Source organism: Podarcis vaucheri (genome assembly GCF_965113315.1).
Source record: "Podarcis vaucheri genome assembly, chromosome: 16".
Classification (NCBI taxonomy): domain Eukaryota; kingdom Metazoa; phylum Chordata; class Lepidosauria; order Squamata; family Lacertidae; genus Podarcis; species Podarcis vaucheri.
The window spans coordinates 1,886,675-1,907,281 of record NC_138754.1 but is presented as its reverse complement, the minus strand read 5'-3'; the positions used below and the strand labels follow the sequence as shown (position 1 = coordinate 1,907,281).

The window sequence follows — 20,607 nt, the reverse complement described above, 5'->3', positions numbered from 1 at the left end:
CGGTTGGATGTTCTTGCAGTCCATGGGACTCTCAAGAGTCTCCTCCGGCACCAGAATTCAAAAGCATCAATTCTTTGGTGATCAGCCTTCTTTATGGTCCAGCTCTCACTTCCATACATCACTACTGGGAAGACCATAGCTTTAACTATATGGACCTTTGTCGGCAAGGTGATGTCTCTGCTTTTTAAGATGCTCTCTAGGTTTGTCATTGCTTTGTCAAAGCCTGATTTGGCTTTAAACAAGATCAAATCAGGGGTTCTTTAGCTGTGATTCCTGCATTTCAGGGGGTTGGACTAGATGACCATTTGAGTCCCTTCCAGCTCTACAATTTTTTTGATTCTCCCCCATCCTTAGAGGGACTGCAGTTACTTGAAGTAGGATCAGTTCATTCGTGGTTCATTCGGCAGGGCCATTAAGGATGGATACATGTGATGCACCCCTTGGAGAGGAAAACTTTAGAGCAAAAAGGACAGTTAAATAAAGAATGCCAGCCCAACCTAGATAAGTTAAAGACAGGACACTCCAGTAGCCCCTTGGTTGATCTTGAAATTCACCCTCCGTTACCCCGTCTGGAACCTAATCAGCCATCGCCAAGTGATGCTCCTCCCAAGGGAAACTACCAGAGACAGATTTAATTGTCTTTGACGAAGACCCCCCGATTGCCTTAGCAAATGTCACCAGGGTGACACCCTGGAGGTAGAGGACGAAATAAATCAGGATCCGTCCGGGGCTTCAAGTGATAGCCAACCTTCTGATATGCTCCTAGATTGACTTTATGACACGGCTGGGAACCTGGTACAAAATTCCTCTCTGCAGTTGTTATCGTGGAATGTGGCAGGGTGGTTTTCTAAGCTGTGTCTCCCTGATTTCACAAAAACCACTTCAAAATTCCCCTGTCACCGCATCTGCCTCCTTTGCTTCCCACTCAGCTATCTTCATCTTGTTATCTCTTAACTTTCTCCGCCATAAAGGAACCTCTCCAAAGGCATGAACATTTTGAGCAATTGCCTCATTTAACTCTCCATCATTCTTTTTGTCTCAAGCTGTGGGTCCCCAGATGTTGTTGGACTACAATTCCCATCATCCCTGAGCTCTGACCTTGCTAGCTAGGGGTAGAAGAAGAAAAAGAAGAGTTTGGATTTGATATCCCGCCTTTCACTCCCTTTAGGGAGTCTCAAAGCGGCTAACATTCTCCTTTCCCTTCCTCCCCCACAACAAACACTCTGTGAGGTGAGTGGGGCTGAGAGACTTCAGAGAAGTGTGACTGGCCCAAGGTCACCCAGCAGCTGCAGGTGGAGGAGCAGAGACGCGAACCCGGCTCCCCAGATTACGAGACTACCGCTCTTAACCACTACACCACACTGGCTCTCGATGGGTGATGGGAGTTGTAGTCCAACAACATCAGGGGACCCACAGCTTGAGAAAGGCTGCTTTAGGGACTTGTAAGTTGATTCCTGCTTGCACCTGTAGTAGCATCAGTCCCTATAAACAAGGGGTTCCCTACCTGATGTTGACCTGATCAATCTGTTGTTGTTTAGTCGTTTAGTCATGTCCGACTCTTCGTGAACCCCTGGACCAGAGCACGCCAGACACTCCTGTCTTCCACTGCCTCCCGCAGTTTGGTCAAACTTATTATTATTATTATTATTATTATTATTATTATTATTACCAAACAAGAACAGCAAGAAGCCGGTTTATGATGCAAAGGAAGCTTTATTAGAAAATGAAGAGTATCAAGAAAACATACAACCAAGCTATGTAACAAGAGAATAATCTCTCAGAAGAGAGACGTGTAGATGTAGGATGGACCTTTGGTCCTTATGTGGCTGGAGAGCAATGTGGGAAAGGGAATATACACTTATGGAAAGTAAATAGTTGGGAGAAAAGAATACATAACAGGGCTTTCTTCTTTCACATATATGGCGAACCATTCATAAGTCTGGAGCTCAACATTAGTTGAAGCCCAGACCCATAAACTTGGCTACAGAGTCCGTACTGGTGGGTTGGCGATTTCTGGATAGTCCTGGTCTTCTCACAATGGCTTAGCAGGGGTAACCCTTGGATGACTGGCCACCTCTGTAGCCACCACTGAGGTGACCTCCAGAAGAGGAACCCACCCCACAGCCATAGCCATAACCAGAAGACCCATATCCATAACCAGAAGACCCATAGCCATAACCAGAAGACCCGTAGCCATAACCGGAAGCACATGGACTGTAACCTCCCACAGACATTGGCTCGGTTGAAGTGAGGATGGGTCCTGGGATGGTCAACACAACTGGAGCTGGCTGGATCACCACTTCTGATGGTGGAATTTGGCCCATGCAGGAAACATTGGCCCCGGGGACTATGCCAAGGCTGCTGGATGATACGCCGCCGCCGAAGCCACCACCTCCGATGATGCCACCTCCGATGATGCCACCTCCCATGCCATATCCACCGCCGTATCCACCGCCGTATCCACAATGTCCAAGGCCAATTGATGGGACAGCGCAGGATTGACTTTTAGAATGCATGGCTGTGTTTTGGAAGTTGGCTGTGGAACAACAGGAAGGATAAATATTAATGGATTAGAAAATCTGGTCTGGAATAAATTGTGGATTTGTGGGGTGGGTGGGGGGCATAAGGAACATGTTTTCTCCTAACACTAGCACTTGTGGACATCTAATGAGTCTGAATGTTGGAAGATTCGGATCAGATAAAAGAAAGTCCTTCAAACAGCGCAGAGTTGTACTATGGAACCTGCTCCCACAGGAGGCTGTGATGGCTACCATCTTGGATGACTTTAAAAGTGGATTGTCCAGATTCATGAAGGATGAGGCTATCAACATCTACTAGTCACAGTGGCTTTCCTCTGCCCTCCATGGTCAGAGGGCAGTAATACTTCTCAATACCAGTTACTGGAAACCACAGAAGGGTAGAGTTGTTCTTGTGTTTGGGTTCTGCTTGAAGGTTTCCTACAGGTTGGCCACTGTGAGAAGAGGATGTTGGACTAGGTGGGCCTTTGGCCTGATCCAGCTAGGCTTATCTGAAGCTGAAGAAGAAAGGGGTCAGGAGCTGGTTTCCCCAGAAAGGCTCCTCATCTCCAAGTGGCAGTTGTTCTAGGAGACAGAGCTGAGGAGCCTTCCAGCAAGAGCATCACCACAAGGGAAGACCAACTTGGCCCTGTCCATTAGCCAAAGAAGGAGCTGTTGTAGTGCTTCCCTTCTTTTTACCAAAGTGAAGGTCCTTTACCTAAGAAACAGTGGGTTTGCTTCCCCCCTCTGCCTTCCTCATCCCCTTTCCTTCTTGTGCCATGTCTTTGAGATGGTAAGCTTGAAAGCAAGGGTGTTCTATTTTTGAAGAAGTGTGCATGCACACAAAAGCTCATGCCAATAACTAACTTACTTGGTCTCTAAGGTGCTACTATGGGATGTGGGTGGCACTGTGGGTTAAACCACAGAGCTTAGGACTTGCCGATCAGAAGGTTGGTGGTTTGAGTCCCCACGATGAGGTGAGCTCCCGTTGCTCGGTCCCTGCTCCTGCCAACCTAGCAGTTCGAAAGCACATCAAAGTGCAAGTAGATAAATAGGTACCTTCCGGCAGGAAGCTAAACGGTGTTTCTGTGCGCTGCTCTGGTTCACCAGAAGCAGTTTAGTCCTGCTGGCCACATGACCTGGAAGCTGTAAACCAGCTTCCTCGGCCAATAAAGCGAGATGAGCGCCACAACCCCAGAGTCAGCCACGACTGGATCTAATGGCCAGGGGTCCCTTTACCTTTAAGGTGCTACTGGAAGGAATTATTTTATTTTATTTTGTTTTATTTTGTTTAGTTTTGACTATGGCAGACCAACACAGCTACTTGCCTGTAACTAGAACTATTTTTGATTGTTGTAAAAAGCTCTGGGAGCCTCCTCCTCACTGCCCCCCCCCGATGAATGTAAAAAGAGTCCTGCCAGATCAAGCCATAAAGGGCTCATCGAGTTTAGCATCCTGTTCTCCCATTGGCCAACCAGATACAACAATGGGAAGCCCACAAACAGGACAAGTAACAGCAACCCTCCCCACTTGTGATTCCCAGAATCCCCTGCTCTTCAGAGACATACTGCCTCCTAAAATGGAGGTAGAACAAAGCCCTCATGGCTTGTAGTCTCATCCTCCATGAATTTCTCTAGTCCCTTGTTAAAGCCATCCATGCTGGTGACCATTGCAACCTCTTGTGTTAAAATTTAGACTGGAAACTTCATTTCCATGGACATTGATGGGGTTATTAAAAGTAAGTGGATATATAATAAAGAGTTCTTCGTCAAGACAAATGGAAGAGCCACTTTGGTGCATTAAGATATTGACACTCAACCAGGCCATGAGTCCAACCGGAGCTCCTTCAGCCACCACACCTTTTGAAAAGGTGAGTCAAGAACTGTACTGTATCATCAACAGCCAGAGCCTAAGGAGACTGCTATACACACACCCAAACATCTCTAAATATATTGCACCATGCCTGCCTGTTACAATTTGGAAGCAGCAGAGGAAGGTCCATAGCTCAGTGGGTAGAACATCTGCTCTGCCAGCAGAAGGACCCGGGTTCAAGCCCCAGCGCCTCCAGTAAGGGTTGGTGTAGATCACCTGCCAGTAACACTGGTGACCCACTGCCAGTCTGTGTAGACAATACTTAGCCAGGTGGACCAATTCCTACATTGGTAGTCAATCTGCCAAACATAAGTATAATAAACAAAGAAATGAATAGATTATCAGTCTTACCTGGTTAGAAGAAGTTTCGTTTGGATGTAAAGAGGAATGGAGCGATCTGAAAAGTCCTGGGCTCCCCTGTCCCTTTTATACAGTTTCATGTTTGGGCCCTGAACTGGAAAGAGAGACACCCATCTTTGCCTGAGGGCTTAATTAATCTGGGATGATATGAGCAGTTGAGAGCCAGAAATCCCAAATTGCTTTGTTGTGTTCTGGATTCCAGGCCTCCATCAGCCATCTGAAAACCGCACATTCCACCTTTGAATTTATCTGTCTCATCTTTTGTGAAATTGCCTTGGATTTAATTGAGGTTCCACCAATGATTACCCACAGCCCTGTCATTTAGATCTAGCGCTTCCTTCTCTCTCTTCTCTTTTAACCAGGCAGTCAGCATTAATCTCCCCAAGAAAATTGCAGAGGTTAATTGCCTTCTACTGAGTCAGGTCAATGGTCCATCAGCCCAATAATTGTCTGCTCTGCCTAACAAGAAGCAACTTAGTCTTGGACTGAGGGGTCTTCCTTGGCCCTGAAACCTAAGATGCATTCATGAGACCCAACATTTGAAACCATGTGAGCCATGCTGCCCTCTCTTGTCAAACAATGTGCAACTCAGAACGTCTCTTGCAACCAAATAAGGAACAGGAAATAAGGGAATTGGTTGTTGTTTAGTCTTTTAGTCGTGTTCGACTCTTTGTGACCCCATAGACCAGAGCACGCCAGGCAATCCTATCTTCCACTGCCTCCCGTAGTTTGGTCAGACTCATGTTCGTAGCTTTGAGAACAATGTCCAACCATCTCGTCCTCTGTCATCCCCTTCTCCTTGTGCTCTCCATCTTTCCCAACATCAGGGTCTTTTCCAGGGAGTCTTCTCTTCTCATGATGTGGCCAAGGTCTTGGAGCCTCAGCTTCACGATCTGTCCTTCCAGTGAGCACTCAGGGCTGATTTCCTTAAGAATGGATAAGTTTGATCTTCTTGCAGTCCATGGGACTTTCAAGAGTCTTCTCCAGCACCATAATTCAAAAGCATCAATTCTTCGGTGATCAGCCTTCTTTATGGTCCAGCTCTCACTTCCATACATCACTACTGGGAAAACTATGGCTTTAACTATACGGACCTTTGTTGGTACACAAAATTGGTACACTGCAGCAACAGAAAGTGGAAGAGGTAGGATCTCATTGAGGCCTCAACATTAGAAGAGTCCTGTTGGATGAAGCCAAAGACCCATCTAGTTCTCATAACATAGACCATAGAGCACCACAGCCCATCAACCTATTCTCACATTGGCCAATCCGATTCCTCCAGGAAACCCACATGCAGGGCAAGGACACCAGAGCCCTCCCTCTTTGGTACTCACAAGAGCGTATGAGGAGCCCCACTTGATAAAGTTCATTTACTCTAGCACCCTGTGCTCACAATGGCCAACCTGATGGCTTTAGGAAGACCACAACCAGAACATAAGCACTAAAGCAATCACCCCACCTATTTTCGGCAACTGGTATTCAGAGGCATACTGCAATAGTGGAGGTAGAGCTTAGCCACTATGAGTACTTGTAAGCTTCTTGCCCTCCATGAATTTGTCCAATCCTCTTTGGAAGCCATCAAGGTTGGTGGCCATCAGTACATTGGGGTGCTATCAAGTTCCATGGATTCAACTGTGCTGTGTGAAGAAGTGTGTTTTTTTATCTGTTCTGAATCTTCCAACATTTAGCTTCATTGGATGGCCCCACACATGAAGAGGAAAGAAGAACTTCTCTCTATTTGTTTTCTCTGCACCACCCATAAGTTATATCCCACTTACTTGCTTTTTTATATATCTAAAAAAAGAGCTTCAAATGTTGTAACCTCTTTCATAAGGGAGAATCTTGGGTAGGGAACGTCCGCATTCCTTGCCCTCAGTCTTCAATGCCACGCATCCCCATTACTGCTCATGCTCTCGCCCCTCCTCCCACCCCGTTGACTCTAAGGAAGCAGTGTAGGAGGCAAGGCTCTGAAACCAGTCTTGGATCTGAAACCAACCCTTGTCATAACAAAAATGCTAAGCACATGATAAACCAATTAATGGCAATTAAAGGCATGGCTCAGAAGTCAGTGGGAAGGGAAATGAGGGTTGCAACCCATGGGCTGGATACTATGAATGAGTCCCACTAGTGGTAGCCCACACACAATGACTTCAGCTAGCGCAATGGGGTTCCCCCATTTCTCTCTCCCTGCAGCCCCAAAATTGGCTCTGAGGAGGAGGTAAGGGAGGTTATTCTGTCTGGCAAGCTGGAATGTGCACATTGATGATTGCTGTAGTACTGTAGTATTTTTTTTAAAAATGTCAGTTCTGCAAGGAGAGCTGAATTCTCCACTCTTATTTGGAAGCAACCAGTTGTGTGATACTACTTTCCTTCATGTCTGATGGGAATAGCCTGGATAATTCAGATAATTTCTGGATAATTTCTGAACCAGGGACCTCTCCATTTCCTATGTTTGCTAGGCTGAAGGCAAACCAATAAAAGTCAGCACTGCCATGGATTGGTGTTCCACATGTTTGTGCTCCAGCAAGGCTGCTGTGGATCTTTTCCAAAGCCTAGTAGCTCCCCATAGGAACATATCTCCATAGTGGGGTAAGAGAGCTGGAATAGAAAATGACATCTGGCAACCCAAGTGCCCTTTGGGTTTCAGATAGTTCATGGGTAGACAAGTCTAAAAAGTCCAAGACCCAAATTTTCACAGCCCTCCAGCAGCTATGGTGTCCCATTTACCAGAAGTAATGTATTTACTGTTAACTCTGGAGGTGTATATTCAATTCTGACCAAACGAAAGCCTCCTGCTTTATATTGTCATCTATGTGGCTTAGCTTGGTCAGAACTGAGTATGTGCTTGGGTTGCCACACATGAAAGATATTGGCATTATTTTCAGCTCTCCTATCAAGCCCACAGAGGCTAACTCAAGAATCTGTCACTGGAATTAGATTTCTCTCTCTTTTGATTTCAGCAGTCTCTCTTATCAGGAGTTCCATTACACACAATGTAAAAACAGGGCTTTCCTTGTGCTGGCAGCTACCCTTTGGATGTCCTTCTCCTTGAATATTAGACAAGTGTCCTCCATGTTGTTATTTTTGTCACCTGCTGAAGACCTTCCTCTTCCAACAAGACCTTTGAGCAGAGGTGTTTCCTGGTCTGCATCCATATTAATGTCATTTTTAAGAAGAACATACTGGCCTAGGCCAGTGACCCATCTGCTCCATGCCTCTATGGGAAACCTGCAAGCAGGATTTGAGCATAAGAACACACTCTGACTCAGTCTAATATATCTGCAGGAGCATCTCTACCCCCATCGTTCAGCCCAGACACTGAGGTCTACCTCTGAGGGTCTTCTGCCAATTCCCTCACTGTGAGAAGTGAAGTTACAGGGAACCAGGCAGAGGGCCTTCTCGGTAGTGGCGGCCTCCCTATGGAACATGCTCCCATCACATGTCAAGGAAATAATTAACTATCTGACTTTTAGAAGACATCTGAAGGCAGCCCTGTTCAGGGAGGGATTTATTGTTTGATGTTTTATTGTGTTGTTGATATTCTGTTGGGAGCTGCCCAGAGTGGCTAGGGAAACCCAACCGGATAGGCGGGATATAAATAATAAATTATTATTATTATTATTACTCCCCTTCTGTGGTTTCCAGCAACTCATATTCAGAAGCATTAATGCCTTTGACCATGGAGGCAAACTATAGCCTTCATGGCTAGTAGCAAACCATTGCCTTGCCCTTCACGAATGGTTCCAATGCTCTTTTGAAGCCCTCTAGATTGGTGACCATCGCTGCCTCCAGCAGATGTGAGTTCCATAGTATAACGAAGTGACATTTGAAGAAGTACTCCCTTTTGCCTGTCCCAATTGACATTCAGCTTCATTGGATGTTGACAAGTTCTAGTATTATGAGAAATTGAGACATTTTTTTCTCGATCCACTTTTTCCATGCCATGAATAAGATGTATTTTTTATTGTTTTATCACTGATTGCTTGACACTCTGGGCTCCTTTGGAAGGAAAGGCAGGATATAAATGTAATAGATGAATGAATGAATAGCTAAAATCATATCACTGGTGATCTGCACTTTACAACCTTTCTGGGTTCCTGCACTTATTGAAAACCCCGAGGCGTTTTCAGCTGGGCTTTTCTGCAAGCCAGGGCAGGGAACCTCAGGAGAAGGGTGTGTGCAAACGTGGCCCTCCAGGCTTCTCTTGTGTTTCAAGGCCCTGTAATCACCCTAAGGTGCAAGTAACTAGACAACACATGGCATATTGGTTCGGCCACAACTTTATTGGTTACAGATGTGAAGACTTGGTCATAGGCATTGTGGTAAGCAACTGTGTGTGTCACTCCTGCCCGACCACTGGGAGTGTTACTAAGGGTGAAGCCAGTGGGGGGAAATGACCCCCTATGACCTATGTCAAATCAGAGCATCCCCCAACTGGTCCCGTTTGGAGAAGAAGTATGGTCCTTGCTCCCATCTGGGCATCGGACAGGAGCCACTCCTCCCAGATGCTTTTAACAGGATACCCTGTTAACAGGTCCCAGGTTCAGAACCTGACATCTCCATGGCTAGGGAAGACTCCTCCCTGAAACCCTGGAGAGGACACTGCCCTACCAGTCTCAGTCTGCCTGCCTTTTGTGGTTGTTGTTTTTTAGTGGTTTAGTCATGTCCGACTCTTCGTGACCCCCTGGACCAGAGCATGCCAGGCACTCCTGTCTTCCACTGCCTCCCACAGTTTGGTCAAACTCATGTTGGTAGCTTCGAGAACACTGTCCCACCATCTCGTCCTCTGTCATCCCCTTCTCCTTGTGCCTTCCATCTTTCCCAACATCAAGGTCTTTTCCAGGGAGTCTTCTCTTCTCCTGAGGTGGCCAAAGTCTTGGAGCCTCAGCTTTACGATCTGTCCTTCCAGTGAGCACTCAGGGCTGATTTCCTTCAGAATGGAGAGGTTTGGTCTTCTTGCAGTCCATGGGACTCTCAAGAGTCTCCTCCAGCACCATAATTCAAAAGCATCAATTCTTCGGCGATTAGCCTTCTTTATGGTCCAGCTCTCACTTCCATACATCACTGCTGGGGAAACCAGAGCTTTAACTATATGGACCTTTGTCGGCAAGGTGAGGTCTCAGCTTTTTAAGATGCTGTCTTTTTACTTCGAACCAATTGATTACTTAGCCCTGCCTGCCAGTCTTCCTCTTCCTTAGTCTCAAGCAGGGAGGAGAATGGAAACAAAGCTAAAAGCTATTGTTGGCTCTCTGGTGTCACCTATTGCTAGTATTCCTGCCTTCCCCCTCTCCACACGCAAAGGGCACCAGTCATCCCTGACCTCAACCTAAGCAGGACTGTACCTATCATGAGACCAAATGAGATAATTGCCTGAGGCAAGAACTAACTTAGTTGGTCTTTAAGGTGCTACTGGAAAGAATTTTTTTTATTTTGACTATGGCAGACCAACACGGCTACCTATCTGTGCCTGAGGCAAATTATACTTGAGGGCAGCAGTGGCAGTCCCCCACTCCCAACCTTTCCTCTTGAGCCCCCTGAGACTCCTTGTGTTGGCAACCAGAACTATGTCTGCTACAGACCTGTTCTGCACCTGCTAAACTATGGTGCTGCCTTCCAGTGCTGGAAACTAGCGTGCTAGTGACCTGTTGCTAGAAACATTGTTTTCACATTGCCAAGGATAAAATAAGTTTCAACTTCCAGTCCAGCCACCTTCCATGCATGGAATTAGGGGTAGTGGTAATGTTTGCACTATCCTGTTCTTAGATTCAGAAGCAGCACGAGACATTTTGCTTCCCGGGGCTAAGAACTCAAATAGCTCTTATGCCAATAACAACTCAAATAGCTGGTGGCAGTTGAAATAGCTCACTGATGGTCTGGCTTAGTGAGAGGAAACTTCTCGTGTTTATTTGCATATATTAATTGGAAGAGGGGAGCACACTGCTCTGGAGTAGAGCACACACAAGTTCCATTCAGAATATTCGAGGTTCGGTCTCTGGCACCATTTACAGATTGTATTCAGGGAAGGTGTCATTCTTAACTAAAATGGCATATTGTAAGAAATCAAACAGATTAAGTGGAACAGTTGGAATCTGGGGACAAAAGCTGGAATCTGTGGAGGGACCTCAGTTTCAGAGAATCTTGGATGAAATGGATTATCTAGACTCATTTCAAGCCACCTTAGACTTATCTTGGTCACCCTGGTAGACCTGATGCCAGCAACCTCCTGTTGGGAAGGTGCTTCAGAGATACCCTCACCTACCGTGGTCCCAGTCCTTCCTTAGGGGTCAGTTTCAAAAAATTAAAATCATTCAGGCACCCCATAGAACCTTCGGAGATTCCACTTTCTGGCACCGTCCATTTATTTCTAATCTCTCTGCTTCCCATTATTTTTACCATAAGGCAGCATGTCCTCTCATTCCATGACTGATACATTTATTGAGGGGGGTGGGTTCTTGTCAAAAGCACACAGTCTAAGGACACAGTATCTTCAGGATGACCCCCCATTCACATGTTTCTTGACATTCTCAAAAAATTCAGAAACATTTATGAGATAGGACTCCCGTTGGCAAAAGCCATGCTGATTCTTCTTCAGCAAGACTTGTCCTTCTGTTTCCTTGATTCACTCTGTCTCTGTCTCTGTTTCCCCCACTCCCTCTCTTTCATATTTCATACTGTTAGAAACTATTTTACCAAGAGCAGATTTTAAGCACCCCCCAATCCCTTTTTAAAACTTGTCTTCTTTCCAGGACGGACAACCATGGTAAGTATTGAATGTTAGATCCACAAAGCAAGTCTTCAATATTGTTGTTTTTATTTGAATAAATATCTCCAAGACATTAGTGTATATACAACAAATAAACATTTACCACTAAGCCTGAAGTAATGTACCACTGCCATAGCAGATCAGAGCTATTATAGAATCTTAGTCATTTACACTTGCTGGCCCTTAGTACGAACACTTGGATTTAGATCATTTCAAAGAGATCCATTAGTATGTGTGGAATTCTTTAATAGGGATAGCCAAGAACTGTCAAATGTTGCATCTCCATTCACAATCACATAAAATTCACTATGCATTCAAAACAATTCAGATAATTTTAGACCAAATGGTCCATCCAACCTAAGGTGGGTGGGTATATCCAGCTTACACTATACAAATATCTTCCATGGGCAGATGTGTTTCAACCCAACTGTCCTCCTAAATGGCAAATCAACAAGTCGAAAAAACCAGCTTGAATCTGAATCCATGGGCAGGGAATACACCGATTTTTTTGAGTTTTGTGTTGATTGTATTGACTTCAGATACACTTTTAGAAAACTCCATTTCCAAACCAAGGGTTGTATCCAACCAAGTCATACTCAGAGTAGACCCACTGAAACCAGTGGGTTTAATTTAATCATGTCCATTGATTTCAAAGGATCTACAGTATTCTGAGTAGGACTAACACCAGATCCTACCCTATGGCATATCATCCCTGTAGATTCATGTCCCAACCAATCAGGGATCACATATTAAATGCACTTCCAGAGGTATAAAGCAAGGATAGGAACCTGTGGCCCTCCAGATGTTGATGAACATCAGGGGTCCTCACTCCTTATTTTGACTGTATTTATACTCTACTCTGTTTTAAAAGTTCTTAGAGAACCTATGAATGTCATGAAGAACTCCTGAGCATTTGTTTGCTTTTTTATATGGTGGAGTATAAATACTTTTTAAAAGTTAGGAAGACATAGAATGAAGCATATGTGGACAACCTTTGGCCCTCTATATGTTGCTGAACTAAGACTTTCATCAGCCACAGTCAGCACGTTCAAAGGTCAGGATTGATGGGACTTTTAAGGTTCCTGCACCCTTGCTAGATCACGTGAAAATATACAGTGGTACCTTGGGTTACATACGCTTCAGGTTACATACGCTTCAGGTTACAGACTCTGCTAACCCAGAAATAGTACCTCAGGTTAAGAACTTTGCTTCAGGATGAGAACAGAAATCGTGCTCCGGCGGCATGGCGGCAGCAGGAGGCCCCATTAGCTAAAGTGGTGCTTCAGGTTAAGAACAGTTTCAGGTTAAGAACGGACCTCCAGAATGAATTAAGTACTTAATTCAGGTACCACTGGACAGGGTATCTGTCTACCCAGTGCTATTTTTCTAGAAAAAGAGGTGCCAGAACTCACCATGCACATCTCCCTTGTCCTCTTATAATGACACCCACCTGAGAGGTGCTGGAACTGATTTCTGGTGAGTTCCAGCCTGAAAAAGCCCTGTGTCTACCTACCAATTCTTCGGAGTCCTTTCATGTTCGTCAACTTCCTCAAAAATGAATGTCTTAATGTTGCAATGCCTCGTTTCTGGGTTCACTGCACAACGTTTCACAATATTCCCCCCCCTCCTGCCAACAAACTCCCTTTATGACTTCATCTTGCTGAGCCTTGGATGATTCTGAGATATTAATGGGAACAACAGCCAGAGGTGGGGCGGAGGCTGCAATTTTTCAGCCTCCTGTTACCGAAAGGATTTCAGACGGCTTTGCAAACCCTTTAATTAGTCGGATGGCAGTTCTTTTCTTCTTTCCATGCGTGCAATATTATGATTACTCCTAATGGAATGATTTTAAATTCAACACCCCACTAATGAATGGCAATAAAATTTTCTTTGACGAGGGGGGAATGCCTGCTTAAGACATTCCAGATCTATCTCATGATCACAGCAAATAATTCACTGCGGTGGAATCCAAAGAGATTTGAATTAAATTCAAGGAGAGTTAGGAAACGCTTCTAGAAACTTTTGTAGAAGCGGCCTGTGTTGTAAACAGGTGGTAGTCCAGTGGTTTTTGTGGGCTGATAATGACTTTTTCCCACATGGCGTTGGGTGGAACGAAGAACTCCACGAATTAAGGGCTCCTGTTTTCGAAAACAGCTCCGTGTCGGTTTCCTCACCTCCATAACTTCTGACACAACTGACCTGCATACAGTGATGTGGAGCAGAGGCTGATCAGGTATGACCGGCCCATTGGGTTTTATGATACGTTTCATGGGTGACCAAAAGATTTGAGCAAGAAGTGCTTCTCTCCATAAGATCAGATTTTATTTTTTATTTTTTAAAAAGTTGTTACTAATATTATAGGTCAGTCGTTGAAACCATGTCCTACTCTGACCCTTTTAGACCTAACTGCCATGCTGTTCACCACTGCCCACTTAGATATCACCTTCCATTGGAAAGAGCCCCAAAGGTCCATCTCTGAAAGGATTACAAGGGAACACTTGGGATCTGACTCTTTCCAGGCATTTAAACCAGGCAAAGGCAAACTTGGCCCTCCAGATGTTTTTGGGACTACAACTCCCATCTTCCCTAGATAACAGGACCAGTGGTCAGGAATCATGGGAATTGTAGCCCCAAAAGATCTGGAGGGCCAAATTTGTCTATGCCTGATTTAAACCAACACAGAAGGGTTGTTAGTGGACAACTTAAACATGATCATTTTGACAAGGTATAGCTCCCTAATATCAACTATGTAAACACACAAGATGTCAGTGTGAGACCTCCAGCCAACCATGCTTACCTATGGGGAGGCTATGGCATGGATAGTCAAAACCTTAGCAATGCTTTTACAATGAGCCAGTTATTTGACAGTGCCCTTGCTCAGTTTCCCTTCTCATATTCTAAAAATATATAAATAGTTCAGTGGTTGCCACCTCGGTGCCCTTCCAGCTCTGTTAGAGTCCTACTCTCTCTGATCATTGACCAAAGGCCCAATAGTGCATCATTGCTCTATCTTGCTCAGCAATGTCCACACTGATACGCAGTGGCTCTCTGAGGTTTCAGGCAGGGAGTTTACCTTTGCCCTAGCTGGAGGTGTTGATGGTTGAATTTGGGACATCCTGCATGCCAAAGAGGTGTTCTGTCACTGAGTGATGGTTGTTCCCCTGCTCAAGGAAGATCCCGGTCCTCATGACCTTCCAGGTGTTGTTAGACTCTGTCAGGCTCAGAAGATCAGCATGGCCAATCGTCAAGGATGGTGGACTCCAAAAACATCTGGAGGGTCAAAGGCTTCCCACTCTAGACCGACCTTCCCCAGCTTGATGCCTTCCGCAGTCCACAACTCAGTCTCCCTGACCACTGATGATATTGGCTGTGGCTGTTCTCCTGCTTACCTAGGGCTGGTTTCAACAGAAACATAAGAATCTGCATAATAACAACTCAGATCTACCTTAGTATACACTGACTGGCAGAAGGTCTCCAATGTTTTGAGAAGTGGGTCATTCCAGCACCTACCCAGAGGTGCTGGGGATTGAAATCAAGGACTGAGTACAAAGCTCTTTCTCTACCACTTAGCTATCTCATTTCATTTTCATTTATTGAATTTATATATCTCCCTACTCTTAAGCAAAAGAAGGTGTCTTATATCACACCAGAACACTGACCTGTCTTCTTCCATATTGGCCATGTCAGGGATGGGGAAACTGTGGTCCTTCAAATGTTACTGGACCACACCTTTCCATCACCATTGACCATGCAAGTGAAGGCTGATGGGCATTGTGAGTTCAACAACATCTAAAGTCCAGATTAGGGAAGACTTTCCTAAGATATAGGTGAGCAATCTGCAGTATGGGAGTCAGAAGTGCTTTGATAATACTTTTGCCCGGGTCTGTAACCCAAGTGGTATGAACAGCACTGTCTCTTGACAACTGTAACTGGACTCGAATTCCAACATACAGAGCAAAAATGGTGATGTGAGCCATACTCTATTTTGAAGGCTTGCTTCCCCTCTGTCAGGCTTAGGCCAGCTCAGTCAGCAATATCCCCATTCCTAAATGGAGTTTTTATCTAGCATACTTTATAGCAGCTCAGCTTAAACCAGTGTAAATTAAATTGGCTTTCCATACTTAAGATTGCACCCTAACTTTGTTGGCAGTTTTGTTGCTAGTAACAGCTGCTCTGCCCAAGGATCTGCTTTAGGGATGGGCAAATCAGTCAATTTTGCTTTCTCTTCGTTTTTCATCTTTCCTAGCCTTAAGTTCAATTCTCCACATTTCTGCATTGGTTTGCAATTATTATTTTTTCCTTTTAAAAGTTCTCGTGAAAGTTCATCAGCAATATTTTTTCTGCACATTTCTCATAATATACACATTGATTGGACACACTTTCCCCTAATATGTATATATTATTTGCATAGCTAATTTCTCAGCCATAGTTTGGATTTGATATCCCACTTTATCACTACCCGAAGGAGTCTCAAAGTGGCTCACAATCTCCTTTCCCTTGCTCCCCCACAACAAACCCTCTGTGAGGTGAGTGGGGCTGAGAGACTTCAGAGAAGTGTGACTGGCCCAAGGTCACCCAGCAGTGGCATGTGGAGGAGCGGGGAATCGAACCCAGTTCACCAAATTACGAGACTACCGCTCTTAACCACTACACTACATCGGCTCCCGGTGCAGTTTTGTAAGCTCATTTCACTGATATATGCTTCCTATTTTCACACTTTCTGCAAATATATGCATTTTGGTACACATTACTTGGCTGTGGACTTGCATTGCAAAACCTAAAGAAATGCAAGTTTCTAATGGAATCAAATCTTCATTGTTAAGAGTCAATGACTGTTTCAAAGGACATCTGTGTTTTGGTTCATACACTGTTTTTGTAAAGTGTGGATTAGGTTGGTTTACCATTACAGTGGTACCTCGGGTTAAATACTTAATTCGTTCCAGAGGTCCATACTTAACCTGAAACTGTTCTTAACCTGAAGCACCACTTTAGCTAATGGGGCCTCCTGCTGCTGCCATGCCACCGGAGCACGATTTCTGTTCTTATCCTGAAACAAAGTTCTTAACCTGAAGCACTATTTCTGGGTTAGCGAAGTCTGTAACCTGAAGCGTATGTAACCCGAGGTACCACTGTAACTGAGAGATGAATCTAATTTCTTCCCCATCTCTCCTCTGCCAGTGATGGGTCTGGAAGGTGGGGAAACTCCTATTGCCCATCACTTTCCTGCTGAATATGAAGTTAGCCCAATGAAGAAATGGTTGCCTAAGACATAATCTGGTGTTGACATTCCCGCTTGGACATGTGTTTTAGATCCAGTTCAGATAGATGCCACCAAGTTGATTCAACTTGCCTCTCTCTCAACAAGGGTGGGGATGCACTGCTGCCCTATTTACTAGGGTTTTTGTTTTGTTTTTTTTAGTCATGGGAATTTTACCAAGGGCAAATGACAAATAAAATGTAGGGTGGAGTTTAAGAAGAGCGAGTGAGAGAGATTATGATATACCAGGAAGGCGAACGACTCATACTTCATAATAAGCAAAAAATAAATATGTCCAATTAATTGGGGCAAAGATAGAGATAATAGATCAAATGCTTGTTGAGAAATAATTAAATCTCAAAGTGGAAGGCGGTACGCCTCTCATCCTGTGGCCTGCGCCTTGGAAAAAAGGTATAAAAGGCCAGGCCTTTCCAGAGTCTCTTCAGCAGCAACTCTCAAGCGCATCTCTTCATTTCTGCACTCTAGAGAACCGGGTAAGAGGAACATTCTTGAGAGTCTCCCCGTCTGTCTCTCTCTGTCTCTCTCAAGTTCTGCCTCAGAGGAAGCAAGCCTCTGAGTGCTTGGAAAGGCAAATGGGGAGAGCTGCTCTTGTACGCAGGTGCTGCTTGTGGACCTCTCCCTGGGACCTTGGTTGGCCACTGTGAGAACAGGATGCCAGGCTAGATCCACCAGGGCTGTCCTTATGTTCTTTTTGGATTAGGTAAATCCATGGAGAATGTAGCTATCAGCAGTTACCAGCCATGGTGGCAATGTTCTACCTCTACCGTTGGTGGCAATATGCCTCTGAAAAGCAATTTCTGGGGACCGTGAGTGGGGAAAGGGTGGTTGCCTTCTGGGTGGTCAATGTGAGGGCAGGAAGCTGGAGTAGATGGGCCTTTGGCCTGATCCATCAGCAGAGTTCTTCTTAGGTTCTTAAGCTGCCACTGAATGTTGCTTGAAGTGAAGTTCTGAGAGGGATTTGAAGGTTCCTGATGGGGTGAGAACCTGCAAAGAATTATGAGAGAGGGAAAGATAGCTTTGCTTAGTTGAGAATATATATAGATAGATGCTAGATATAGATAGAAATGTAGAAAGGAGAGAGAGAGAGAGAGTCCATATGCCAGGTATGAGAACCTGTAGCCCTCCAGATATTGTTAGACTACAACTCCAAACAGCCCCCAGCCAACATATGAACAATTGACAGGAAGGATGGGAGTCAGAGACCAACATATGGAGGGCCACAAGTTCTCCATGCCTGAAGTCCAGTAATAAGTTAAGGGAGAGCTTTTAGGCGAGTGATAGAGCCTGTTGAAGGTCCCAGAGGAAATCCACTCACCCCACCCCAGTTCAAAGACTTCTCAGATGACAGAAGCCGAGCCCTTGGAACATAGTCAATCTACCAGAAGAAACCATGCTAAGATAGACCCAGTGGGCTGTATGCAATATTAATACTACTCAGGGGATACTCAATGGGCATAACTCATTCCTTATCTCCATAACAAGAATCCCAAATTGTTTCAATTTTTTTTTAAAAAACAACAACAGGTGGTTGTGATTTGTTGCTTTTTTATTGGGAGGTTTGTAGATTTCTTGTGGGTTGGAGATGAACAACAACAAAACTTTATTCAAAAATTAAATCTGGCCTAGTGAGGAGTTTGAACTTGAACGATCTCTCTCTCTCTCTCTCTCTCTCGTGTGTGTGTGTGTGTGTGAGAGAGAGAGAGAGAGAGAGTTAATTTGCTCCTGTGTTACCATCTCTTGACAAAGAAGCTCAAAGCCACGCCTGGTGTCAGTGAATAGATGTTCCATACCAGCCTGTTGTTTTACATCAGTTAAGAATTTTGCCCTTGAGGTCTCACAATTAAGATTGTGTGTGCTTACTCACTTACTCATTAACTATTCTGGCTCACCTCCTAAGCTTTCGAAACCAAAGATCGTTGCTTTGATGATTAAAATAATTTTTTTTTAATGCTCTTGTTTATTTTTCCGAGATAACATCGCTGTGTAGAGATGAATTGTCATAGTTAATGTAGGATGTAATTTCCACACTAGAAGAGTGGATAACATAATAATTGCCTTGTTGGGTCAGGCTAAAGATTTGCCAGCCATAAATAAATAAATAAATAAATAACCTACAACTTTCAGCGAAATTGGGGAGGACTAGAATTTATATTGGGAAAGTGAGAAACTTAAAAGTGGTGGATTCAACATGTCCTGCTCCACGCTATGTGGCCTTTCTGCACCTCCTTCCGAATTAATGAATTGCTTTTCTCCTTGCTGGTGTTCCCCAGGCTCACCTATATTCTTCAGACATGTCTTTCTTCTCTCAGTCATCGTGCTCCATCCCATGTAGCCGGCCTTCCCATGGTATTGGACAATGTGGCATCGGCGGTAGCATCGGTGGTGGCATCGGTGGTGGCATCGGTAGCATCGGCGGTGGCGTTGGTGGTGGCATCAGCGGTGGCATCGTCAGCTATGGCGGTGGCGGCGCTATGTCATCCGGCAGCCTTGGCATCGTCCCCGGTGTCCCCCAGTCCTGTATGAGCCAGATCCCATCGTCCGAAGTGATGGTCCAGCCAGCTCCAATTGTGTTGACCATCCCAGGACCCATCCTGTCCTCCAGCTGCCAGCCGTTGTCCGTCTCCGGCTATTCCCCATGTGCTAGTGGCTATGGGTATGGCGGTGGCTATGGCGGCGGATATGGGTATGGTGGTTCCGGAGGCTACGGCTACGGTTCTTCCCGCTACGGACTGGGGGGCTCTGTAGGTGGGCACCTGGGCAGATCCTGCTATGGGTCAAAGCGCAGGCAAAGCATCTGCGGGTATCCCTGCTAAGATCAAGTAGATTATCCATCGGGATCTGGGGCAACCTGGGAATCTGACAACCGTGACCAAAACCGGCAACTGAATTTAAGGACCTGAGCTTTTACAAGTGCTGAGCTGCTGCAGTTTCAAGCAGAAGCTGTGAGTTGCTCCCTGCCTCTGAAATCTGTACCATGACATTCACACGTTGCACTTTTACTGAGATACGTTGCATTGTCTCTGGTATTTATTTTCCACCCCCTCTGCTTACTTTTTGTGCTAGATGCAGGAAACCTTCCCTAAAGGAAGGCAGGACAGAATGTACTTCACCACATGCTAGTTGTGTCATGTAAAACTATATTCGATGCTGTTGTAATACAAACATCTCCTCTCCCCGTATTGCTCTTTCCCCTTCTCCATTAAAGCTTTTGTTGCAGCACAGTCTTTGTTGTCCTGGAATGCTTTCTCTTTCCTGGGGGGTGGGGGGTGGGGTTTAAGGTAAAAGGGCCCCTGACAATTAGGTCCAGTTGTGACCAACTCTGGGGTTGGGGTGTTCATCTCGCTTTACTGGCCAAGGGAGCCGGCGTACAGCTTCCCGGTCATGTGGCCAGCATGACTAAGCCACTTCTGGTGAACCAGAGCAGTGCACGGAAATGCCGTTTACCTTCCCGCCGGAATGGTACCTATTTATCTACTTGCACTGGTGTGCTTTCGAACTGCTAGGTTGGCAGGAGCAGGGACTGAGCAATGGGCGCTCACCCCATTGCGGGGATTCGAACCGCCGACCTTCTGATTGTCAAGTCCTAGGCTCTGTGGTTTAGACTACAGCACCACCCGGGGTTTAGGTACTGTAATTTTAAAGTTCCATGTAGCCTCTAGGGGTTGTCCCCACTTAGAATGAATTGCAGTAGTCAAGACTAGCTGCCGGTGTAAGGAAAGAATGGAGTTGGAATCTGAGTCTACTGAAGTCTCTCTTGGCTCTACAAGCATTGTGGTGATGCTCAACATCAACTCCCTAGGATTGGCAGGTAGCATAAA

General features: G+C 45.2%; 1 protein-coding gene and 1 long non-coding RNA gene across 2 annotated transcripts; one reads left to right on the top strand and one right to left on the bottom strand.

The window, feature by feature from the left end:
- Positions 1-1,693: 1,693 nt before the first annotated feature.
- On the bottom strand, positions 1,694-4,911 carry LOC309521485. Its single transcript, XR_014214684.1, has 2 exons — positions 4,740-4,911; positions 1,694-2,536 (listed from the first exon to the last, which is right to left on the bottom strand). It is a non-coding gene; the product is annotated as an uncharacterized lncRNA (long non-coding RNA).
- A 12,196-nt stretch (positions 4,912-17,107) lies between these two features.
- LOC309520617 (uncharacterized protein) lies at positions 17,108-20,010 on the top strand. The gene is made up of 2 exons (XM_082202597.1): positions 17,108-17,262; positions 19,060-20,010. The coding sequence occupies exon 2, from the start codon at positions 19,081-19,083 to the stop codon at positions 19,600-19,602; it is 522 nt and encodes a 173-aa protein (XP_082058723.1). The 5' UTR covers positions 17,108-17,262; positions 19,060-19,080; the 3' UTR covers positions 19,603-20,010.
- Positions 20,011-20,607: the final 597 nt, after the last annotated feature.